The 25,013-nt window shown below is 47.8% G+C and overlaps 1 protein-coding gene across 4 annotated transcripts in view; it reads left to right on the forward strand.

Annotated features, from left to right (window-relative positions):
* The window catches only part of Asap2 (ArfGAP with SH3 domain, ankyrin repeat and PH domain 2), a 162,168-nt gene that overhangs the window by 102,206 nt on the left and 34,949 nt on the right, over positions 1-25,013 (forward strand). For all 4 annotated transcript variants that reach the window (NM_001108704.3, XM_087553728.1, XM_087553729.1 and 1 more), the window contains 8 exon segments: positions 2,782-2,857; positions 3,100-3,186; positions 7,783-7,886; positions 8,002-8,071; positions 12,931-13,018; positions 18,385-18,433; positions 18,521-18,687; positions 21,174-21,307. In NM_001108704.3, coding sequence (NP_001102174.2) covers positions 2,782-2,857; positions 3,100-3,186; positions 7,783-7,886; positions 8,002-8,071; positions 12,931-13,018; positions 18,385-18,433; positions 18,521-18,687; positions 21,174-21,307 — 775 coding nt within the window.

Genomic DNA, 25,013 nt, shown 5'->3' on the forward strand with positions numbered 1-25,013 from the left:
TGAGTGAGTGTGAAAGGCTTGGTATACAGCGTGCAAGGTCCAGGAGAGGACCAGAGATTGCATCTAAATAGTTCTGTTTCCAGGGCTTGAAAGTCTGGTTGAACCGGCTAGAAAGTGTCTAATAGGCCAGAGAACAAAGTCCAGCTTGATAGCACTGATGATAAATGCTCTTTGACTGGAGGAAAATGCTTGACTAGGAAAAATGCTAATTAACTTTAGGGGAAGATTCGCAGGGACACCCACCTGCGAGTGTCCCGGTGACACGGAGGTCACCGAAGCAGCCATCCTGAGAGCCTCTGTGCTTTGAAGCTGCTATCCAGGCCTGGCATCTTCCAGGCGGAAGTTTTGAAAGGGGTGGGGTGGGCATTGTAGGTAGATTTGTAAGTACATCAAGGCTATGACAAAGATGAGATCTATATTTTTAACCTAAGTTTTATGGCTCTTCTGAGTGCACTCTCCAGGAAACATGTGTATGGGTGAGCACCAGGTCTCCAAGCCCTTGGCTCCATGCTTGCTCTCCCCGCCTACCTCAGGGGGAGCTGCCAAGCTCCAGACAATCCTAGGGCTGCACACCCGTTCCCTCCCAAGCACCACCATCTTCATGTGCGGTCAGACTTTCTGCTTTTCCTATATTTGCACTGTCTGTCTGTCTGTCTGTCTGTCTCTCTCTCTCTCTCTCTCTCTCTCTCTTTAAACATTTATATATTATGTATACATCATACAGCTTTCTGTCTGCATGTATGCATCTGCAGGCCAGAAGAGGGCAGCAGACCTGATTATAGATGGTTGTGAGCCACCATGTGGTTGCTGGGAATTGAACTCAGGACCTCTGGAAGAGCAGACAGTGCTCTTAACCTCTGAGCCATCTCTCCAGCCCTGTCTCTTTCTCTCTTATGACCTAACTACACCACCAGAATTTAGAGGTGCTACGGGAATCATTACATAAAGAAAAACTTTAAACCACAGGGATCACGTGAGTTCATAATGGGAGCAAACCCAGTTTCTGGTTCCTGTAACTCCGTAGTTCTTCAAGATTTCCTTGTCAATTTAGGGGGCCCAGACAGAGAGGCAGGGGACCTGGCATTTCTGTCCTTACTCTGGCCACCAACACCTGGACAAATCATTCACTGTCACAGGAACTGAATTGCTAATCCAGGAGTACAGTCTGTTTAGAAAAGAAACACCAGATAAATCAAGACTGTATAGTAACCATGTGCGTCTAAGGAGTGCGGTAAGAACACTCTAGTAGCCTTGCCTCAGTGTGTCCTGGGCTTGCTGTAGTGAGCCCACTGTGTGTGTGTGTGGTGGTGGTGTGTGTGTGTGTGTGTGTGTGTGTGTGTGTGTGTGTGTGTGTATGCATGTGTATGCATGTGTATGCATGTGTGCATATGCATTTGTGTGTGCATGCCTGTGTGTGTATGTAGATGTGTGTGTCCCACCACTAAGTTGAGTTACAGGCCACATTTTTTTTCTCATGACCCTTTGTTTTGCAGCACACAGTAGGAAAGAGTCTCCTAGGACCACTGGTGAATTTAAAAGGAAAAAAGGAAAAATCACCTACATGAATATTTTATGTGAGACCCAGGCCATTTTCTTCTCAGCTCAGATTTCTATCATTTGTTCTTGAATTTGTGTGTGTGTGTGTGAGTATGTGATGCATGCGTTTTATGGGGTGACCCCGAGGTCCGAAGATCACTCTGGGAACCCGTCCTCTCCTTCCATAGCCTTTCTTTTTCTTCCGTGATGTGTGTTCCTGGCCAGTTCTCCTGTCTTCACCTCCATTCTCCCTGTAGGAGTGCTGGAATTAGAATGCTCACCACATCTGGCTTTTTGTGTTAAGTTTCCCAGGAATGATAGAGTTCTGGTTGTCAGACTTATAAAACAACAGAATTTCCCCAGCCCAGCAGGATGTCTCACTTACCTTTCTTGTGGTAAAATAGCCTATAAAAGCATGTTAAGGAAGGAGGCTCACAGTGTGTGTGTGTGTAGCCTACCAAAGGGAAGGTCCCCCAATGGTAATGGGGGAGGTAGGGTATCAGAAAGCTTTGGCTTACTGCCTACTTTTAACTCAATCTGGGGCCCCAGCTCATGGGATGGCATCCCCAATATTCACATTGGTCTTTCTTGCTTCCTCTCTGGAAATGCCCTTGCACACAGACCCACATGTGAGTCTCTCAGGTCCTAAATCCAGTCAGGTTGATGTAAGATTGACCAGCATGCTTTGGGACTGTGCTGAAGACCAGCAACTTGGCAACAACTCCTGAGTCCTTTGTCTTAGGTGAACTCATGGGCGTCAGTCCCTATCTGTAGGAGATTGCTTTTGCTTTCTAACCTTTAGACCCCACCACGATTTTCTGCTGTGCGGATGGAGCCCGGCCATTCATGTGTGTCAAAGTTGCCTGGTTTCTCTCCTGTACTCTTTCCCACTCAACTGTTTCCCATTGGGGGAATTCTCTAGTACACACTCCCGCCTGTATCCCATGGAGTTTTGGCCTCAAAGCCCTCACTGCCCCTGTCAGGAGAGTCTAGTTTCCACTTATTAACTGAAAAACCAGGTCTCCTGTTATGTGGGTCAAAAAAAAAAAAGTCACAAATGCTCGGGATTTATAATTCGTTTTCTGTTCATTTACAGCTTTGTCGTTTTATTCTGGTTTTTGCCGGATCGTTTCTGTTCCCCCAGGCATCACATCCTGTCCAGCCGCCTTTCTTTCAACAGTTCTTGTCTCTTAACAGCCGTCTTCTCCCTTATGACATGCATCCTCTGCCTTTTCTTTCCCCCAGTTTTTTCCAGGATGGATTGAAAGCAGTAGAAAGCCTCAAGCCTTCCATCGAGACGCTCTCCACGGACCTCCACACAGTGAGTAGCCGCCTCTGTGCCGCTTTACCACACTTTGAGCTGGTAGCACATTCAGGCCCAGGTCTGTAACCTTGTGCAATGCACACTGTGCTGTCCAGAAACGACTGGCGCTGCTGGAGCAGCGCTGAGGGGGTGGTGTGCATAGGCCACTCCCGTGCATGCTTGTGTGTAGTAACACCACGATCTGCCACGTCTAAGATGCACCCCGGTTTTACTTTTCTCTGCTTTGCTTGCTTTTAAAGATCAAACAGGCCCAGGATGAGGAACGACGACAGCTGATACAACTTCGAGATATTTTGAAATCAGCCTTACAGGTTGAACAGAAAGAGGTGAGGGGATTTAAGATTGAAGGATCACAGTCTCCGCCCCCTACTTCCACCAATGCCTTAGAGGTTTTGGGCTGAGGAATATGACATCTGTATCTACCAGGGGCTCACAGGACCGTGTCTATCAGCCCTGAAATGGTTTTGGGGGTTTTTAAAGTTTAGTTTTATAAGGTTGTCTGTTTTAAGAGAGTGACTTCCAGGAGCAGCGGCTACTGTGAGCCTGGGTGGCCAGGTGTGGTACTTTCTTGCTCTGCCAGATTCTGGTAGTTCCGTTATTTCATGCGTGCCCTAAGTTTTAGCTCTGGACTGTGAGTTCCCTGTCGTGCTGTGTGTGACCCCCCCCCCCCGTGTGAACTTCACCTTATGTGAACTGCCCTGTGGGAACTTCCTCTGGTCTATGGAGTAGGGGTAGAACAGATCCCCTTAAAGCCCAGGAGTGTTCTATCTGTGAGGAATTAGGCTGCATCTAGAGGCACATACCTGTAATCCCAGCACTTGGAAGGCTGAGGCAGGAGGACCACCTTGAGTTTGAGGCCAGCTGCTGCTGCTGCATAGTGAGTTCCAGGCCAGGGTGAACTATATCATGATGTCTTGTATAAAAATAAAAGACGGAGAGAGAGCCAGGACGACGGCTCAGAGGGTGAAAGCCGTCAGCACGCAAACTTAATACCCGAGTTCAGCTCCCAGATGCTGCCATGGAAGGAGAGAACCAACATGAGGACACCTGTCATGGCACTTGCATGGCTACTCTCACAGATGCGCGCGCGCGCGTGTACACACACACACACACACACACACACACACACACACACACACACACCAGCAGCAGCAGCAGCAGCAGCAGCAGCAGCAGCAACAGCAGCAGCAACAGCAGCAGCAATACAGCTCCACTCTAGTGGCCAAGTCATCTGTGGTCCTTCTCCATCATTCCTTTAGAATGGTGATATCTTGTGTCCCCCACACTTCACTAAGTGATAACAATGTGGCTTTGGTATTAAAATGAGTAACTTTGTCTCTAGTTCATTGTTGAGGTTAGCCCTGAACTCACAGGCTCAAATGATCCTCCTGCCTCAGCCTCTGAGTACTGGGATGTAGTGAGAAGTTAATGTAAATCCTCTTCCCTTTCAGTAGACTTAAGTCACTGCTTAACAAAACAGTGCTTAGACTGTAACTAAATCTTGTTGTTTTTTTCCTAAATGCATTTACCTTTTGTGACCGAAGTCTAGGAGAGTAAGTACCCAGTATTTTCGAAAATTGCAGAATTTTGCATGTTTTGGTCATAGCTATTTCTTCATACATCTTAGTGGCTGGTTCATTTCAACCTTTAATGTCTCCACTTTCACTGTTATAGATGATTTTACTGTAAAGGTGATACATTTTGGACACGCAAGGCAAGGGTAATGGAAAATTTCCAAGTTTAGATTAGACTTCTACTTCTTCTGCCATGTTTTCCGAGAATGGAGCTTCCCCACTACCCCCTCCCTGCAGGGCTGAATTCTGCAAACCCTTCTAGTCCATCCCCAGCCCTGTCTCAGTGGACGGCCTCTGAGCGCCCTCTCCATAGTGCTGCTTTGCTAGAGGCCGCTCACAGCGTGGTGACCTTGTCCTCGTCCAGAAAGTGCAGGTCTGGTGACTTGAGACCACAGCCTCACAGTAAGTAGTAGATGCAGGCTGCGCGTCATCGAGGTGGCTGCTCTCTAGAGTGCTGGCGTGAATGGTGGAGAGCTGTTTTCTGTCTGAGGAGGCTCTAACCCTGGAAGAAATGACGCAGTTTATGAGGCATGGCTGGGTTGGCAGCCACTGGGGCACAGAGGCTGTGGTGGGTCAGGCTGTGCAGAGTTTGAGGTCTGAGGAAATTGGCTTCACCAGAGAGCAGTTACTGACAGGGACTAATTCATTTCTTCAGCTGAGAGCTTCTAGATGCGGTAGTGAACCAGAGAGGCCGTGTTCTGTGCTCACCCTCAGTGTTGTAATGGACAACTCGGCTGCTGTCCATCTCCAGTGCATCCTGCTACACTTCAGTCCTCCCCGTTGGCCTCTTCTCTCCCCTACAACTTGCTTCTCCCACCCTTCTTGTTTTTAAAAAACAAAAAACAAACTATTTATTGTGTGTATGTGAGTGTACTGTAGCTGTCTTCAGACGCACCAGAAGAGGGTATCAAATCCCATCACAGATGGTTGTGAGCCTGTGGCTGCTGGGAATTGAACTCAGAGCTCCTAGAAGAGCAGTCAGTGCTCTTAACCGCTGAGCCATCTATCTCTTGCTCAAGTCTGCCCTCCTATTATAGGCCCAGGCCTCTTGGGCTGTTTGGTTTCCCAGTCACAGGTCATACCTGCATCACTGTTCCTCTTCTAGCCCCTCCTCCCTGTCTCAGTGCGAGCATTACAGGTGTGTACCACACACGGCTCAAATGAGCCTTTGATGGGCTTAATTTTAGTCTCCCAAAAGAGTCATAAGCAAGGGCTGTGTTTGTTCCTCACAATGTAGAAAGCTAGGTTTGCTCTGGCTATTCTGAGACTTAAAGTACTATCCTTTAGGGAGAGTGGTAGACCTGAGGCTACCGTCCTATGAGGAGCATAAAGTCAGCACCAGACATTGGCATTCGTGGGTCCAGTATCAGGTGTATAGCAAGACTTAACAGCATTACACATAAGCAGCACTCCCCACATACATCAGAGCTCTCTGCATCAGAGTCCCAGCTGTCTTTTTTGCAGAAATTAACAAGCTGACTCTGAAATTTATACAGAAGTGCAGAAGGATTCAGACTATCCAAAGCAATCATGAAAGGGGGCAAGGTTGGAGGACTCGCACGTCCTGACTTCAGAACTGACCACAAAGCTGTAGCAACTGCAGTGCCGTGGTATGTTGGATTGTGGGTGGGTGTGCCGAGGGATGACACAGGGTTGAGTTCAGTCAGAAACCATGTGTTTATGGCCAGTAGACTCCACACCCGTGTGGCCAGGATGGTGAGAAAAGAGTGGTCCGGAGACATCTGTGTCCGCATCAGAAATGGAGGGAATTTGAAACCCTGCCTCACATCTTAACCTAAATTAACCCAGAGAGCTGTAAAACTCTCAAAAGACTTATTTATAGCTACAACCTCCATGATCTTAAATTAGGTGGTGGTTTCTTATAGGTATGTATGACCCCCTCAAGTACAAATTACAGAAATATTCCAAACTGGGAAGGGTCCCCAAGGCTTGCTGTCACTTGAAGCTGAAGCCTGTACTGTCAAGCTGGCTCTTCTGCCTCCTGGCTCGGCTCATGTCTCTTCTTCCCTGAGTCATGGTCACAGCTCCTTACTGTTGTCTCCTGTCTAATAACGCCCTTGCTTTGAATAGCTTTATATATATAAAAGCGAGCACTTTTGGTCCCCTCAGTTCTTGGGTGTTTTTAATTCTTTGTTGAGTTGGGTTATGTGTTAGTCCCTTCATTGTCTGACCACTGCCTTTGCTGTCTTGGGAATGATCAGCTGCTTGACACCTGCAAGGAAGTCGGCCCTAGTCTCTGGCGGGATTTCCAGTGTGGCTTGATGGAAGGAGCGGTGGTGCTGGACCTGAGCTTCTGTTCCACACTCCGCTCTGGCTTTGAGGGGCTCTGCCCCTTAAACAGACCCCTTAATGTCTTCACATCTCTTGTTTCCTCAGGAGATGTGAACCAGTTTGACAGAATCCACAATAAACAGAAAAGGTCTTAGCTCTTGCCTAAGTTGTGAGCTGTTGGTGGGCTCTTCCGGCTTACTTGCCATAGTTCTGCTGGAGTCCAGTGGTGGCTGGTCACTCCTTGTACTCTTGGTGTGTCATGGGGACCTGCCAGGATTGGCACTGGCCAGGGTTCTGGAGAATTCTCACTGGTTCTTGCCCTGGGAAACTCAAGTAGTAGAGTTTGTCATCGGGTGGATGTACCCTGTGAGTCTCAGCAGAGCACATTGATGGCCTCTGTTCGTGTGGCACACTTGGTCAGGGTTGGAGCAGTTAGGAACAGTGCCAGCCCCCTCCCACACACTCGTGTACACACCACAAGGTTGAGAAGACGAGCAGTTGATCAATGTTGTTATGCCCAGGTGTTTACGTATGTGACAGCATCTCTCCTTACACATTTACTGTCTTATTGAGTTGTCCAAGAAAGAAACTGAGGTAGAAAGGCCAAATAGCTTTCTTTTTCTTTTTGCCCAAGTGGCAAGCAGTGATGTTTCTCAAAATACCACGGAATCTTCCTTCTCAAGGCTTCACCACCACAGGATCCCCCAGTCATTGCCAGGGGCCATATTAAAATCCAGCACTTCCAAGGTGGCTCATTAGTTTAGAAGTACTAATGGGTTGGGGGCGTGGAATGGAAATGCTGGGATGGAATTCAGGGTCGGCCACAGGTGAGGCAATGTTCTAACACTCACCTCCCTGACACCACACTAAAAATACTGGTTTTTGACATTCCCTTCTACAGCCTTATGAATGGCCTTTATGAGAGGGGAAGTTTTATAATAATAATAAAATATTTAGGCATATGTTTCTTTTTGTATAGTGCATTTAAAAAAAAAAAACAAAAAACTGGGACTTAAACAAGATACATTAAAAAGCAGTTTCTTGACCACATTTCAGGACTCACAACTTCGCCAAAGTACAGCGTACAGCTTACATCAACCTCAGGGAAACAAGGAGCATGGGACGGAGAGGAACGGGAACCTCTACAAGAAGAGTGATGGGTAGGTGGCTAGCCGGCCAGGTGTTGAGCCGGACCGTGTGCTGCTTAGCTCCCCTGTTCTCTCTGTCTCCCGTGTTCTTGTCTAAACCCATCCAATCTCCCCTCTTCTCCTTAAGGATCCGGAAGGTGTGGCAGAAGAGGAAGTGTTCCGTTAAAAATGGCTTCCTCACCATCTCCCACGGCACTGTGAGTATTTTTCTAATCATCCGAATTTTGGGAACCTAATCTAGAGGGAAAGGGAATTCTATATCTATCCTATAGAAATTTCGTATACTGCGCCCAACCCTAACCAAGTTTTCCTCCCTTTCTTCCTGTTTATAAAAGCTCACGCAACGTAACGGAGCCCTGTATGGGTTTGTGTGAGGATCTAATCAGTTTCCAGTCAGTTTTCAGAGATCAAGAACACTGTCACAGTCCTTTACTCCCTCCACCTGGTGTGACTGGGGCTGGTGCCACTGGTCGGGACTGTCAAGGCCAAGTGGCTGCCCCTTTGTTGAGTGTAGGTGTATAATGCGCAATATATAATGTGTGTTTATAATGTACAATACAGCCTCACACTGCATATGTTCCTTGGTCACGAGCATGGGTGATGGCCTGAGCCTCTCTCATCATCCTCCAGTCCCCTTAAGAGGTGTAACAGAAGCACAGTTGGGTTTCTTGGACCCAGTAGAAAGGTGTTCACTTAAGATAGGGTCCTAAGAAACTTAACTTATAGAAGGATGTCATGGAAACAAAGATGTTGCTGTGGGAGTTTAGGGATGGATTGTCCCCTTCACTTTTTTTTTCTTTTTTTCGGAGCTGGGGACCGAACCCAGGGCCTTGCGCTTGCTAGGCAAGCGCTCTACCACTGAGCTAAATCCCCAACCCCTGTCCCCTTCACTTTTTTTTTTTTTTTTTTTTTTCGGAGCTGGGGACCGAACCCAGGGCCTTGCCCTTCCTAGGTAAGCGCTCTACCACTGAGCTAAATCCCCAGCCCCGTCCCCTTCACTTTTGATGATTCCATTAGAATCACTAAAGTCCACTTAAGTCCATAACAGGGCTGTGATCCCTTAGACGTGCCTGGCGATTCCTTGCTGACATTGTAAGTGGCTTCAAGTGAGTTCCAGCTGGCTCTCCAAAGGCATAATAAAAATTCTTTACATTTCAATGGGTTGCCCCAGTTCTGGGGCAGACAGTAGTTATAATTATCTTCGCCCAGATGCTGATGGCTCTTCTTACACAGTGGATATATATTTTTAAAAGCTGTGTGCTTTGAGTTGAAGCCTCTCATGGAGCCTCCACTTGGGGGAAGGCATCCTCTGGCTTTGGCAGCCACTTCCTCCTCTAGCTGTAGGTGGGTCCCGGTGCAGCCTCCACCTAACTGCCCCAGAGGAGCCTGGATAGCTTCGCTTTTCAGCTTCTCTTCAGCTGCCAGGTGTTGCTTTCTCCTCTTACTGTGGGTTGTTCTGTATGCCCTGGTAGTCCGGATCCTAAAGGGTCTCTAGTCCCTGTCCCAAGTAAATGCACTGCAGTCGTGAGTGATCCAGGCTGAGAGTGAGGGATGCACTACTGGAGTGTATGAGTTTTTATCTGTCTCCTGTGTAGCTTGCCCATTTTGCCAGTAGTCCCTGACTCTGCCTCATTGCCAGAAGGAAAGGGGGACAGGTTTCCAAAGGTGGGTCTGAGGAAGTAGGAATCTAAGAGCAGCTCCTGGCACACAGCTGGAGTGGGGTCTGTGGGAAGTGTAAGCTCCTAGGGCTTGCTTGCACTGTGAGGAAGACACCCTCCTGGAAGCCGGCAGCCGCTGGGGAGTGAAATTGCTGCCCTCTTTACTCCCACAGAGGAGCACAGATGCCGTCTAGGATAGCACAGAGAGAGCCTGTGTAGGCGCTGCCACAGCAGGTTTGTTTCTGGCACTGGGACGGTCATTCTTGGGAAAAGAGTTCTTAGTGGGGTCTTCTTGATGGAGTTCACAGCACTGCTACCCTACCAAGGCCTGAGTGCTACATTGTGCTGGAAGAGTTGCCTGCTGCCTAAGAGGGCCCAGTATTTTTGTATGTATGTATGTATGTATGTATGTATGTATGTATGTATGTATGCATGCATGCATGCATGTATTTTTAAGACAAAGTCTTGCTATGTAACTCTGGCTAGTTGGGAGCTCACTGTATAGACTAAGGTAGCCTTGAACTCCTAGAGGTCCATCTGTTTCTGCATCCTGAGTGCTAGAATTAAAGGCTTGTGCCACCACACCTGGCCAGCCCAACATTCTAAAACGTAATTGTTATTCACTTGGAAGGAAGAGTACAGGTTTGTATTTTAAAGCGTTTTAAGGACTGGAGATACTGGTAAGTGGTAGGCTGTTTGCCATATGTGTATGGGGCCAGGGTTAAATCCTATGGCCTGAATCAATCAGGAAATCAACCAATCAATCAATGCCTTTTAAAAGCCTGGGGTATTTAGTAGAAAGTAGAACAGCACGGTCAAGTTGGAGAATCACTAATAACCTGTAACCCTCATGCTGTAAGCTCTAAGGCGTAGCATCTTCCTGGCTGCTAGTTTCCTGCTGGCCACAGGCTGCCTTGAGAAGAAGATGGCACTGCTCTTCTGCTAAGTTGAATAATGACTTTTTTCCCCCCAAAATGGCAGCAAAGGGGATTTGATGGATAGAACATTCTCATAAGTTTCCCTCACATCTTTGTTGGTAATTAATAACCACTTTGTTGGTTATTAGTTGAGTGAGCAAAAGCCAGGGGTTTTTAAAGTGGAACCTGTAGGAGCTAGTAGTGTTTGAGATGCCTGTTACGTGCCTCTGGGTCCTTCTTGGCTGCCGCCTTTAACACGTAGCTATGTATATTCGTGGCCTCGGATCCCTAGACCAGATGAAGCCCTGCATCCTTCTCTGTGCTTGACTTTCTTCTCCTTCAAGTGATGGTTTGTCTTTGCGGGTAATTCAAGGTAGAGAGTGACAGTTGCCACAGCAGGGAAGGAAGGTGACAGACAGAGGTGAGGAGAGAGGAAATGTGTAACTCGAATTGTGGCTCTTAAATGTATCCTGGTAGCAGCCATGGTTAGCTGCATAAGACCTACAAGTGAGCGAGCCAGCCAGCTACCATCCTTGCCTGGACGGTCGGTCACCTCTAGACCCTACCACATACTGAGTTGCTAATGACAGTTACAGTTGTTAGCAGAGAGAGACTCCGTCTTTACTGAAAATGTAGCCACTGGTTAGCTTCCTGTGCTGCAGTGGATGACCCCAAATCTGCGCACATGTGGGCACACACTAACTGTACAACCGAAAGACATGAAGTCTGGAGGAGGGAAGGGAAGGTGGTCTGGGGGATAGATATGATCATATTTCATTATGTGCATATATGGAATTCTCTGGAACTTAAAAAAATGTAAGTGCAGGTGAATTCCCATCTTCTCTAGAAACCATGCCAAAGCCAGGGAAGGTGATGACAGTAAATCCTCAGTGTGTGGAACCCTGCATGTTTGTTGGAGCCCTGCTCCCTAACTCCCTGACTCCCTAGATGCTCAGCCCAGGTCATGTGACTTCATTCGTTCATGCTATCTGGGCGCACACCTTTAATCCCAGCACTTGGGAGGCGGAGGCAGGTAGATCTCTTGAGTTTCAGGCCAGCCTGGTCTACAGAGAGAGTTCAGGGACAGCCAGGGCTACATAAAGAAACCCTATCTTTAAACAAACAAAAACAAGAAGCTCAAAATGGCCGTAACCCACAAGAGTGTTAGACAAACCTGTTCACGTAGTTTGTATTTTCAGATTTCAGATCTTTCATTTGTTTTACATCAAATACAGATTTCACAAGTTGCAAGGATCTGACCCATTTTAATGGTGACTACTACACCCCCACCTCCAGCCCTGTAAAGTTAGTGGCAGGAATCCCCAGGTCTGGGAGCGCAAGAGCATCTGTTAGGCCTGCCCTGCTATGGGTTTAGACATGTCTCTGGATTAATCAGGAATCTAGGTCATGTGTCCTGAAGCCCCTAGTGACCAAGGAGAGCAGAGAGGGAGAATAGTTTAAGACTTAGTATTTATTATTATTTTGTGTGTATGGGTGTTTCGACTGCGTGTATGTATGTCCTGAGTGCGTACCTGGTACCCATGGAGGTCAGAAGAAGGCATCGGATTTTCTGGAGCTGGAGTTATAAGCTGAGTCACCCAAGTGAGTGATGGGAACCAATCTGTGTTCCTCTGTCAGAGCAACAACTGCTCTTCGTCGGTCGATGAACCATCTCTCCAGTCCCCTATTCTCAGTCACCCCCCCCCCCCCAGCTTTTAATTGAAACCAATAAAATGTATTGCTGTCTTGTGTATGTGGAGTATATTCCGTGAAAACGAGTGGAGTGCCCGTGATGGTTGGCCTTTAGGATTGTGAATGGCTGCCTGCTCTCATTTTAGATAGCCAAACCAAACAAACAAACAAATGACCACAGACAATGCCCTTTTATGCGCATGTGCTGAACGGCTTTCCCTGGAAGTAATGCTTCCACTTTGAAAAGCTCATGAAATGAAGCCGGGTGCTTGCTCAAGCCACCTCAAGGTGTCAAAGCCCTGTGTCTTAGTCTCTTAGCTCTAGAGCATTTTTTTTTAAATATCTTTTTTTTTAATATTTTATTTATTTATTATATATTATGATTACACTGTCACTATCTTCAGACACACCAGAAGAGGGCATCAGATCTCATTTCAGATGGTTGTGAGCCACCATGTGGTTGCTGGGATTTGAACTCAGGACCTCGGGAAGAGCAGTCGGTGCTCTTAACCACTGAGCCATCTCTCCAGCCCAAGCTCTAGAGCATTTTGCCACCAACCTCTACTCTGGACTGGCCCTAGCCCTCTCAGATGGGTTGTATAGACCGCTGTATGTGTCCTGGTAGAGAGCCGCCGTGGTGCTGAGGTCCAAGAAGCCCTCCCCACCTCCAGCCTTCCTCTGTGTGTCCCGCCCCTGGAAACCCTCCTGTAAACTAGTAAGAGGTGTCCTCTTGAGGACCGGCTCCCACTTCCCACCGTTCTGCATTTTTTCCCATTTGTTTTTAAACAGGCCAACCGGCCGCCTGCCAAGCTCAACTTGCTAACCTGCCAGGTGAAGACCAACCCCGAGGAGAAGAAGTGCTTCGACCTCATATCACGTAAGCTCTTTCTCAGCCTGTGCAGTGGTCCTTGTACATGTGCCTGGAGCTTCAGCCTTCTGACGGTCCTAAGGTGCTCTTAAGGTGGGTGGGTATTATGGCGTAAGCCTGTAAAACCAGCACTCCGAGGGCTGAGACAGGAGGATTATGTACATGTGTAAGCACATGATAAATCAAAGATATTTCTTTTTTTTAAAAAATAATTAATTAATTATTTTAAGTATATATGAGTACACTGTAGGATTATGAGTTTGAGGTCAGTCCAGTGTGCGTTGTGACACCTTGTTTTCAAGCGACCTGCCTCTTATCTTTCTAGTGCCGATCGGTGGCTTGCTGGTCCTTGGGTTAGAATTGGCCTTTGAAACCAGCCCTGTTCTATCTGCTCTGTAAACTGAGAGCCACCTTCTCCATTTGAGCCTCAGCTACTCCGTCCGTAAACAGACAGATTGCTCTGGATGAGTCGCACCCTAAAATCCTTTCGCCTGCCTTCTTCGAAGGACAGTTTTGCTGTGTGGAGCTTCTATAATTTATTTGGGAGGTGTTTTAAATGCTATGTCTGGAGGCCAGTGAGGTGGCTCAGTGGGTTAGAGTCCCTTGGCTGTCAAGCCTGACAACCTGTGTTTGATTCCTCAATCCCATATGGTAGAAGGAGCAAATCTATTCCTGCAGGTGGTCCCCGGACAAACACGCACACGCGCACGCGCACACACACACACACACACACATACACACACACACAAACACACATACACACACGCACACGCACACACACACACAAACACACACAAACACACACATATACACACACATACACACACACAAACACACACACAAACACACACACACAAACACACACATACACACACACATACACACAAACACACACACAAACACACACATACACACACACACACACACACACACACCATGGTGCACACAAGTCCCCTCCCTGCCCAAAACATAAATAAACGTAATGGGGTCTGTTTAAACCTTAAAACAAAAAATGATTAGGTTTTCAATTCAGCCCTTTAACTTCAGGGTTTGTTTTTTTTTAAGTTGTTTATTTTTTCCCACTACAGAATTTGCATTTTTGCTCCTGTGTATTCCTCCTCTTTGTGGTACACACAAAAGAACTGCCATAACCAGCAATTACAGAAAATGTTTACCCAGAATCTTCCAGAAACAAGGAAGAGGCCCATGACATCTTAAGGAAAATATGATAAATACCTTTTGTCCCCGGTCATTGTGCATGGCATGATTATAGTTCAGGAAAGGGTGGGCCAGTCTTCCCTCTGAAGTGGTGTCACCAGCAATCCAGCACAGCGGTTGAGTTTACACAAAGGAGTAGCCTGTGGGGCCTAGGCTGGTGGTGTGTCCCATCAACCCTGGCATGCCATCCCACGGTCTGACCCCATGATTGAGACCTCAGAGCCAGTGTGATGTGATTTAACACAGGAACCGAGAAGTCTGGTGGTGCTATCTCCACCACCTGTGTGGCTTGTACCACCTGTCAGAATTCAGTCTGAGGACCCACAGCACTGAGCGGCAGGCAGGGCTGAGGGGGAACATCTGGAGACTGTCTGTCATTTACGCTGGGCTAGAGAGATTGCTCAGAGGGTTAGAACCCTTGCTGTGCAAGCTGTGGCTGTCCCTCTAACTCCCAACTCTGTGAGGAAAGCAGAGGCAGGATCACTGGGGATGGAGAAAGGGATGGAGAGGGAGGGAGAGAGACAGACAGAGACAGAGAGACTATGCTGCTCCTGTCTCCTCACTCTGGTAGGTCCCATGTGTAGCAAACCTTATTCTCAGAATCACATCTATAATGTACAGTGCTAAGCCTTGACTGTATTTTAAAATGTGGCCACTGCTGGGTCACCTGCCTTTAGACTGTAACCAAAGCTTGAGTTAGAGGGAGAAAACATGATGGTGTCATTAGATGTCTGCTGGTGGCTGGAGAAGAGGATTTTCAACCCTTCTTTGAAAAGAAAAAGTAGCCTGTTAGACGTTACCCTGGGTGTAGGTTCCCCTCGGTACCAGAACAGGGCTTGGTAGGCATCTGAGCTTGGCTGAGGTTTGGGTACCACACTGAGGAAGGTGCAGCATCTCCTCAGCTGTCACCTTCAGAGTGGCTGGTGGGGTCCCAGCAAACACCACAGGTGCAGAAGCCGTTGCTACAGAACCTTTCTCCTGCATGTTCTCAGCTCACCAGGGAGGAGTGCACATAGGGAGGGCACACAGACGCCTGTGAGGTGTGAATCGTTGCATCCTGAGGATGTGGGTGAGGTGACTATCGTGTGAGTCTGGTTATGCCCGAGGGCATACAGACAGACTTCACCACCAGCCCACTGTTGACCTTGTGGCAGCCCGAGGTGCTCCATGGCTCTTGCTTGACTGCAGCCACCGTTGGTTGTTGTGGCCATGTTGAAAACCTGTCTGACCCACTTCTCCTGCTTGGTCTTTAAGGGGCAAAATTAATTCAACTCAGCAGATTTTCAGAAGTGCCCGATTCCTCTGGGAACATCTGGTGGGTATGCTTTCTGCAGAGCTGCTGGGACTTAAGTTCATGTAGAAGGACCTGAAGTTACCAGGTGAAATGCACTGGCTAAAGTTCCCATGTGGCTGCTGTTCTGAGAAGGTGGGAAGTTGGGGGCTGGCTCATTTAGCACCCTGTTCCCTCTGCCCCCTGACGAGTGAAGCAAATGCCGTCAAGTGCCCGTGAGCTTAAACTACCTGAGTTGTTGGGAAATCAAAGATGAACCCAAGGCCAGGCCGGGAGACAACCGGTCAGGGAGAGTCTAGCTGCACCCCAGGAGTCACCCTTACCTTCACAGATCATGCTGTATTGAATCTGACGAGAGGATGACATGCTGGCTGGCTGCCTTGAGGTACTGCCTGCAAGGCCCTCCCCCACTATTATTCCCATTCTGGTCAAACAGGAACACGCGCCTCTAGGGGCATCCGTCTGCAGAAAAGCCAGCCCTTTGGGACCTCGTCCAGTCTTGTGCCCTCAGACTGACTCTTGAGCCATTGTCTCTGAGCTGCAAAGGCTCACTAGGACAGTAGTTAGAATCATGAAAGAACCTGGCCAGTCTCCCAGGCAGGATGGAGCTCAGAGGTCCTTTGGTGGCCTGCCTTTCTACAGCACCAAATGCTTCTCTTGTGGCAGAAGCTCATGGAAACTGTCCCGTTTTAGGTGGATTTCCAGAGAGCCTGCAGAGAGGGCACTATTGTTTGGACACTTTGTGCAGAATGTCCTCCCATTTCTCCAGTGCCCAGTCGGGTTACTGGCAGAATTAGTCAGCAGATGACGAAGCCACACCCAACCTGGCTGTAAAGTAGCCCAGTGTGGGTCCAGGATACTGACATGCCCTCCAGTCACAGCTTCCTGAGAACGCTGAGGTCCACTTGGCAAGCTCCCAGCCTGAACTGTGGACCTGCCCCTCTGGCCCTCTTCCTAGGAGGCTGGATGGGCATATTAGGTACCCAGGAGGAAAAAGTGGCCATGCTACTTTTCTCACTTCAGTCTGGTATAGTCTGGTGCTTATCTAACTTGAAGTAGTTCTCTTTGCTTCAGGGACAGATGGGACATAGACAAGTGTTGCCTGACTCCCCCTGGCGTTAAGATTTTAAAGAAACAAAACCTCTGCTCTGAACCTCACTTGTGTCTGCACTTGACCCCTCTTGATACTTGGCCCCGACCAGACAGTTCATCAAGAGTCTTTCTCAGACAAGGAGTGAAAACTGCTATTGCAAAGCTGTGTCTACCCATTATATTGTGAAGAGCATTTGTTTATGTGTATGTATTTGCCTACGTGTTCCTGTGTTCATGCATGCGTGTATGTATGTGTGCATATATGCATGTGTGCATACGCGTGTGTGTATGCATGTATTCCTGTGTGTGTGTGTGTGTGTGTGTGTGTGTGTGTGTGTGTGTTCCTATGTGCGCATGCCATTTGGAGACCAGAGGACAACTTGTGAGAATTGGTTCTCTCCTTCTACCGCATGGGTGCCCAGGATTCAGCTCAAGCTTGGTCTTGGTGGCAAGTGCCCTCTACTGCTGAGTCATCACCCCTGCTTGCATTTAAGATCATAGGTGCTTTACTGGGCCCCAAGAAGAGGAACCACTCCATGCTACTGCCAAAGTTAGACTTCATTTTCTGTACTTTTCAAATTCAGTTTTCTTTTCACCTGATTTTGTTCACAGGCTTTGTGGAAACCCTCTTCTTCCTCCTCTTCCTCTTCCCCTTCCTCCTCCTCCTCCTTCTTCCTCCTCTCTCTCTCTCTCTCTCTCTCTCTCTCTCTCTCTCTCTCTCTCTCTCTCTCTGTAGATATGTGTGTGTGTAGATATTCAATACAATTTAGCCAGTGTGTATTTCTAGAGAAATCCACATTGAGGAAGGGCACAGGCATGGTGTTGTGAAATGATACCCAGAATGCACCAAGTCCCCACTCCTGTCCTTGTCCTGACACTATGAATCCTTCCAGGCCCCACGTTGCCTTTAGATTATATGTAGTCGTGGCTTCTAGGGGTCCAGTTTCTATACTCATCCCTTGCCCATGTTGACCTCTGTATGTTTTGAAGACTGCTGTCCAGAGAAATGTCTGTCAAGCTATGTTTCTCCTGTGTTAGCTCAGGACCTAACTGAGGTTGTACATTTTTGGCAAGAGTAGCACAGGAACTAAGTTGTCCCCTCGTCCCGGCCTCCTGGGAACACTTGTAAAACACCGGAAGCACCTGATGCACTGTGACACTTCCTATTAGACCATTATTTAACCACATCTTCTCGGGCTAGCTGTGCTTGTGACATAGGACTCTCGGGGTGTGGCTTTAGAATTTCTCATAGGGTATTAGTTCTTTTCTAAGGAAGCCAGAAAACGTCTAAGATGGTGCTTTCCTGAAAAGGCTCTTGTTTGCCAGGAGAATTATCTGCGCATTTAGTCCTGTCACTCAGGAAGCAGAGGCAGGCAAATCTCTTGTGAGTTCCAAGCTAGCCTGGCCTACATAGGGAGACACTGCCTCAGAAAGTGAAATAGGGAAGGCTCTTATCAAAGGACTTGGACAGTTCCTTTGTGGGGATGGCTCTGTAATGAGAGTGTAGACATTTTCAGGAAACTGCATCTTTTAGTTGAGAGTGGGGCAGGTTGATAAATTTGCACTACAAAGTCACAGTGACTGAAGTTAGCACACACAGGCAAACAGGCAGACCCACACGCGCACACACGCACACACACACACGCACACACACTCATGGCACTGCACAGCCCCCAGGGCTGCTTGGCTTTATACATTAATCTGGTAGAGAGCACACATTGTCCCTGAGGTAAATAAGCCTGCTGCACAGTGACAAGTCTCCCTTGCTACGCAGATGACAGGACGTACCACTTCCAAGCGGAAGACGAACAAGAATGTCAGATGTAAGTTCCGTGGGTGGGGCTGGGACCAGGGGTGGGAGTGGGCGTGTTCACCCCCACTAACACCCCGCACTGCTACTGTTTGCCCAGATGGATGTCTGTGCTGCAGAACAGCAAGGAAGAAGCTCTGAACAACGCGTTTAAGGGTGATGACAACACCGGAGAGAATAACATCGTCCAAGAGCTGACCAAGGAGATCATCTCGGAGGTGCAGAGGATGACGGGCAATGACGTGTGCTGCGACTGTGGGGCACCAGGTGACCCGGGAACCGAGCCCCGACCCCAGCTGTAGGGCATTCAGACTCCAGAGATGCCTGGAATCCACCCATTGATTTTTTTTTCTTCTTTTCTGCTCTCATTTCAAACATGAAATTGGTGCTGACCAGTCTGGGCTCATCCCATTACACAAATGCTTAATGAACTGTGTGCAGAGCGCAATGGGGCGCACGGGTGGGAGATCCCTGCCTGCTGGGCTCAGGGCAGGACCATGGGAAGGCAACCTGGTAGAGATGAAAAGATTACAGCCACAGCGCCTTTCCGGCCATGAAAACTGAAGTGGGGGTTAGCAGAAGGTCACCGGTCTCACGGGCTCTGAGGACCTGTGAAGTGGTACAGCAGGCACTTTTATCTAGGATTTACATCAGCCTGTCTGTCCTACTTAGAGGACCGTTTAACTTCCAGGCATACTCTGTGACCCAGGAAGAGAGCTACTGACTGTCAAGCAACCGAAATGAGCGATGGGTTCCCGCCTAGCTGTCACACCTTGTGTTTGCATTTTGATAGAATTTATCAGAGAGTTTGTGTTAACGTACTTGGCACCTTTATGGATACTAGCAATGAGTACCTTAAAGATTGAGGAATTGGCATTTTAATTAAGATTGGAGTCAGGATCTACACAGTAGCTTTTCTGAATGCTTGTTTGCTGAGAAAGGTGGCTTTCTGTTTATCTAGTTCTGTGACAGTCTCTATTAAATCACAGCCACAGTAGAGTGGGTAGTTAAGGGTGCTATTAAGTTCCTCGTTCCCTGGGTTTCTATTTGGTCTTGGTTCTCTTAGAAAATATCTTTGCGGAGGCTGGAGAGATAGATAGCTCAGCAGTTAAGAGTACTGACTGCTCTTCTAGTGGTCTTGAGTGTTCAATTCCTAGCAACCACATGGTGGCTCACAACCATCTGTAATGGGATCTGGTGCCCTCTTCTGGTGTGGCTGAACCACACCTACAGTGTACTCATATATACTTAAAATAATTAATTAATTATTTTTTTTAAAAAAAGAAATATCTTTGTAGGAGCAGACGCAGGGAGTAGAGCGCCCAAAAGGATAAGAACAGTGCAGCTCTTAGACGCTTACAACATCTTCATAAAGAAACACTGCTGACGCCGGGCAGGGGCAGTACATGCTTTAATCCTAGCACTTGGGAGGTAGAGGCATGCGGTTCATTGTGAGTTCAAGGACAGCTAGCAGTAGTAGTAGTGGAAGAAAAGGAGAAGGAGGAGGAAGAGGAAGAAGAGGAGGAGGGGGGAGGAGGAAGAGGAAGAAGAAGGAAAGAAAGAAAGAGAGAGGGAGAGAGAGAGCGAGAAAAGTTGCTGTAAAATGCTAAGAAAGCACAGATGGTGTGAAACGTGCTATGTTATTTGAATATGCACTGTTCCCCAAAGCAGGGTGTACACAGAATAACCGAGATACCTGCAAACATGGGTGGCAGTAATATTTACTAATGTGGGTACAGTTAGTGTGCAGGTGTCTGTGTGTGTGTGTGTGTGTGTGTGTGCATACATATACTGGGGATTGAATTTAGTGTCTTGCATGTGCTAAGTAAGCACTGTACCTCTGAGCAAACACCCCAGTTCACAATGTGCTTTTAAAGATTAATTTGTTTTTACTTAGAGTTATGTGTATGGGTCCGAGTGAGTTTACCACACATGTGTAATGCCCAGAGGCCATCAGATCCCTTGGGACTGGACTTACAGATGTCTGTGGTCACATGGGTGCTGGGCGTCCCCCAACTCCCACTTTTAAACAACTAGACGGTTCTTAAAGAATTTAATGATGACCCCATGGGCACGGTCACAGTGTTTATCTGTGGAGGATTTCTGGGGGCAGGAAGCACTCGGGAGACGTTGTTCTCGAATACGTCTTAATTCCAATGCTTCGTAAACTCAGCATTTGCCTGTCAAGTATTGGCTGGGTCCACATTGCGCACTAAGCACTTGGAAGGATACTTAAACGAGGAAATGAATGTGCCATGTGGGGAAGGTAGAGCTTGAACTCCGGGAGACGAGGACGGCCATGTGCTCTGTACCTGCTAGCAGCATGCCCTGAGCGGTCCGTGAGGTGATAGTATGGAGAGGTACTCTGACCTCAGGTGTTCACAGTGCAGTTGACTATTACCACAACACAGACCCTGAGCACAGCACAGCACGAGCATGGGGTGTGCATTCTGTTACTGTTGGTATCCAGAGATCTGATCGGTCCCCTCAACGCTCTGCTTGGGAGAGTCCTGCTCCTCCACTCTGCAGTGACTTGCAGCCACTTGAGTTTGAAAGGATAGGAGTTGGAAGGGGAAGGACACCTCGTCACTGCTTGTGGGTTTGGTGTGATTTTAGATGACCAGAGTGCCAGCGGTGTCAAGGGTAAAATGTTCCTAGTCAAAGCTCCATTTTCAGCAGCCCGACAGGGAGAAACTTCTGCCTCCCGACTGTTCTCTGACGGCAAGCTCATGATGCCCCCTTTCCTTTGACAGATCCGACGTGGCTCTCTACCAACCTGGGCATCCTGACTTGCATCGAGTGCTCTGGGATCCACCGGGAGCTGGGGGTTCATTACTCCAGGATGCAGTCCCTGACCTTAGATGTATTGGGAACGTCTGAGCTTCTGGTAATTAGATTTAGAAACTCATTGATAACTACTGACTTCCCGACACTGGTGAGCAAGGGTGTGTCTTGTTATGTGACATTGTTCCTAAATGCAGAAATGCAAATGACCAAGGCTGTGTAGGAGTCTTCTGAAACCTCCGAAGTGACAACTGGGCTCTTGTCCACCCCACGATTAACCAGTCATGGAACCCAAAACCCAAGAGGCAATAAATGACCCCAAATCATCAACCATTTTCTAACAAAATTGTACCCATTTCTGACTTCAAGACTCTACTGTCTTCCTGATCCGTATTGTTCCTCTCATGAGAAATACTGTCTTCTGTTCTTGCTCTCGCTTTTACGAGATAGTTTTTTCATTCTTGGGTCGTGGTAATATGGATGCTTTGTGACAGAGGGGTCAGGTGATGTAAGCATGTTTTGAGAAACATCTTTTGGTACCTGACACTGCAGGCTGACTGAGTCACGAGGCCAGTTATGTACCTACCTGGGCTTTTTCAGAGACCATGGTTTCCATTTGGAAAGCCATGCTTGAGAGTCTTTCCCGACTTTCGGTGTTGGGTAGCAAGGAGTAAGTGGATATTGATTGCCATTGATTTTAATGTCAAGAGCAATAATCGTGATAGAACATCAATTCACACAGTCAGCGTTCCTCCCACGGGGCAGTAAGTCTTCTTGACAACTCTGAATCCAGTGTGTCTGTATTCCCAATGCCTCTGGCTACCCTGGGGAAGCTTCCCTGTCCTTCCAAGGAATTCCTTATTCGATCTGGGAGGACAAGAGTGAGGAGTAGCTAGCGTGGATCCTGGCATCTCAGACAGCAACATCCCTGGTTTCTTATAAATGAAGCAGACTCAGCAAGTCCCCCATTTGTTCTTGGTTATGTGTGTGGCTCCTGCTGCTGAGATGCTGGCCTACGTTTTTGAGGCGTACAGCATCTCTGGGGAAGCTGATTATGGTTTAGTTTTTAAATGGCTGCATTCAATTCTCAAGGAAACAGTACCTCAGCAAACACTGACAAACTGCAGCAATTCCAACCTTCCCTGGTCTGCTTACAGCAGAGGGAGGGACGCGTCAAGTGATGTACTGTGAAATAATGGCTTATTTCGGAAGCACTTTGTGTGTGGTGGCTCATCCGATCACTACGACTCAACATCCATGGTGCATTATCCCCACCTGCCAATGGAAAGGTTTGCTTACAGCGTCTTAACGTACCCAGGCTCTGCACCCATCCAGGGAATGCACGAAAAACAAGGCTGCCTTTACTCTGTCCTGGCTCTCACTCACTTTTGAGACTTCTGGGACACAAACTGGCATTTGCAGTGGCTTGTCTGGCCGTGTGGGAAATACGTGAGCATCACATCTGCCCTCTCCAGAGCCCAACAAATATTCAGCAGCCAAGTCTGAGGAGCAAAGAGCACCCCTGATGAAAGCCTGCCTAGTCCTGGGGTGTGGACGCTTCTATCGTTGCTGGCTTCAAGCTACTCTTAGGAATTACCAAGTGGGGAGCTGGAAAGGGATGTTCAGTGACAGTGTCCTGGTGTACATTTTTCCTATGAATACAGTGCATTGAAGGCAACTCCAGTCACGGGTAATAGTGACAATGTAGTAAGACTTAGAAATGATGAGATTTTCCTCCCTTTTACATTTGGAACAGGGTCTCACTCTGTAGCCCAGGCTATTCCTAAACTTAAATTCCTCCATTCTTCCTCAGATCCCTATGTGCTTAGAATTCGAGTGTCTGCCCAGCAAGATAACGAGCCTTGAATATTTAATAGCCTAGTTGTTGACGTGATTTATCATGCGCTTACATAGTATAATTTTTAACAGTAGCAGTGTCTATTGTCTCTCAGCATCCCTAGACATCTAGTAGTTAGCTTTCAAGAGCTAGTTAGAGCCCTGCTCTAGTAATGACTACTTAAACTTGTCCCAAAAAGTGGACCTGGAGAGATGCTTCAGAAGAGGGCATCAGATACCCCTGAGCTGGAGTTACAGGCAGCTGTACGATACCCGATGCAGGTGGTGGGGATAAGACTTGGGTCTTCCGTAAGAGTGGTGGTTCACCTCAAAGTTTTCGATATAGGCTTCTTGGCATGAAGTGATGGTTTGTGTTCACATGTTGCTGTAGCTGGCACTCCTGGGCATTTGTCTTGTACCCATTTGCTGTTTCGTGTCTTTGGTCCTCTGCCCACAGGTCAGGACTATCTCCGTTCATTCTGTCAAGTTATTCAAGTTCATTATACAGTTTGGATTCTGTCCTTGAGTCAGACCAGCATCTCAGGTGTTTGTCTCATCAGTTTCCCAGTTTTGCTGTTGTTAGCAAGTCGAGACATTTAAAACGATCCGAAAGAGACAGGCAGCCCATGAACAGGACCTGAGCACACTTCCATTTTCTCTTTGGTGTCATGTCTTTGAATGGGAGATCAATGGCTTCCTGTTCCTGTCCTCCAAGGTGACAGCGGTGTTTTCCTCTCCAGAGGAGCCCTTTGCTCAGTTCTGTGGATTATTGCCTGGTCCGCAGCGTTTCCCCGGTGCTGTGCCCTGGCCATTTCTCTCTTTTTCTTTTTTTTTTTTTTTTTTCCCCCCGGCTGGGGACCGAACCCAGGACCTTGCGCTTCCTAGGCAAGCGCTCTACCACTGAGCTAAATCCCCAACCCCGCCCTGGCCATTTCTCCATTTTCATGTATTGTTGTTTCAAAGCACACTTTCCGTGTTGACGGGTCGGCCCTGGGCAGCATCTCTGTAGGTGGCTGGTTAGTCATTGTCTCCACTTCCTGCTTTTGAAATCACTTCTTGTTCAGTGAAATGGAACATGAGCGGGTGGAGGGTCTGTCAGGTTCTTTTGGGGAAGTTTGCCACCCAACCACTTCGGCATTCCATACTCCAGTAGGCTTAGAGTGGTGGTTCTCAACCTGTGGGTGGTGAGCCCTTTGGGGTTGTCAAATGGCCCCTCCACAGGAGTTGCCTAAGACCATCTGCATATCAGACACTTACGTTAGGTTTATAATGGTATCAAACTTGCAGTCATGAAGTAGTTTATGCTTGCGGGTCACTACACCGTGAGGAACTGTATTAAAGGGTCACAGCATTAGGAAGGCTAAGAACTACTGACTTAGGGCTTCAATGAACCTGATTCCAGAAACCTATGACAAGCCTGGATTTTAAAGAAATGAATTTTCCCCTTAACACTGAAAAACATTATAAGAAGCTTTTTAGGGGGTCGGAGGGATGTCATGTGGAAAACTGTATTACCTAGTAGGGTACTGGTATCATGGGGTCTGTTTCACTCTCATATTTGAAGTTAATAAAGAAAACCTTGGTAGTTTGAAGCTTAATTTAGAGCAGGTTGTGCTGGTTCATAACCTGTGATCTCAAAATTTGTAAGGCTAGAAACGAGGATTGCTGCTACCTTAAGACCAGCCTCCTGTGCTACCCAGTGGGTCCCAGGGTCACCCTGGGCTGCAGATTGAGACCATGCCTGAACAGAATAAAGGAGAAAAAAGGCAATTGAGTTTTAAAGTCTTCTGTCATGTCGGAGGAATGTCAGGAAGCCCAGGGAGTTGGTTAGCTGACTCAGCTGTCTCTTGAGGTCTATCTCATCTGCACTGTCAGACAGCAGGGCTGGCCAGCCGCAGCCCCAAGCCCTGGGAACGGCTTTTCAGCAATGGCATTTCACTGACACTCAGCTAAGCCACTCTGGGTAGTGACTG

Source organism: Rattus norvegicus, chromosome 6 (genome assembly GCF_021556685.1).
Source record: "Rattus norvegicus strain SHRSP/BbbUtx chromosome 6, alternate assembly SHRSP_T2T, whole genome shotgun sequence".
In the NCBI taxonomy this organism is placed as follows: domain Eukaryota; kingdom Metazoa; phylum Chordata; class Mammalia; order Rodentia; family Muridae; genus Rattus; species Rattus norvegicus.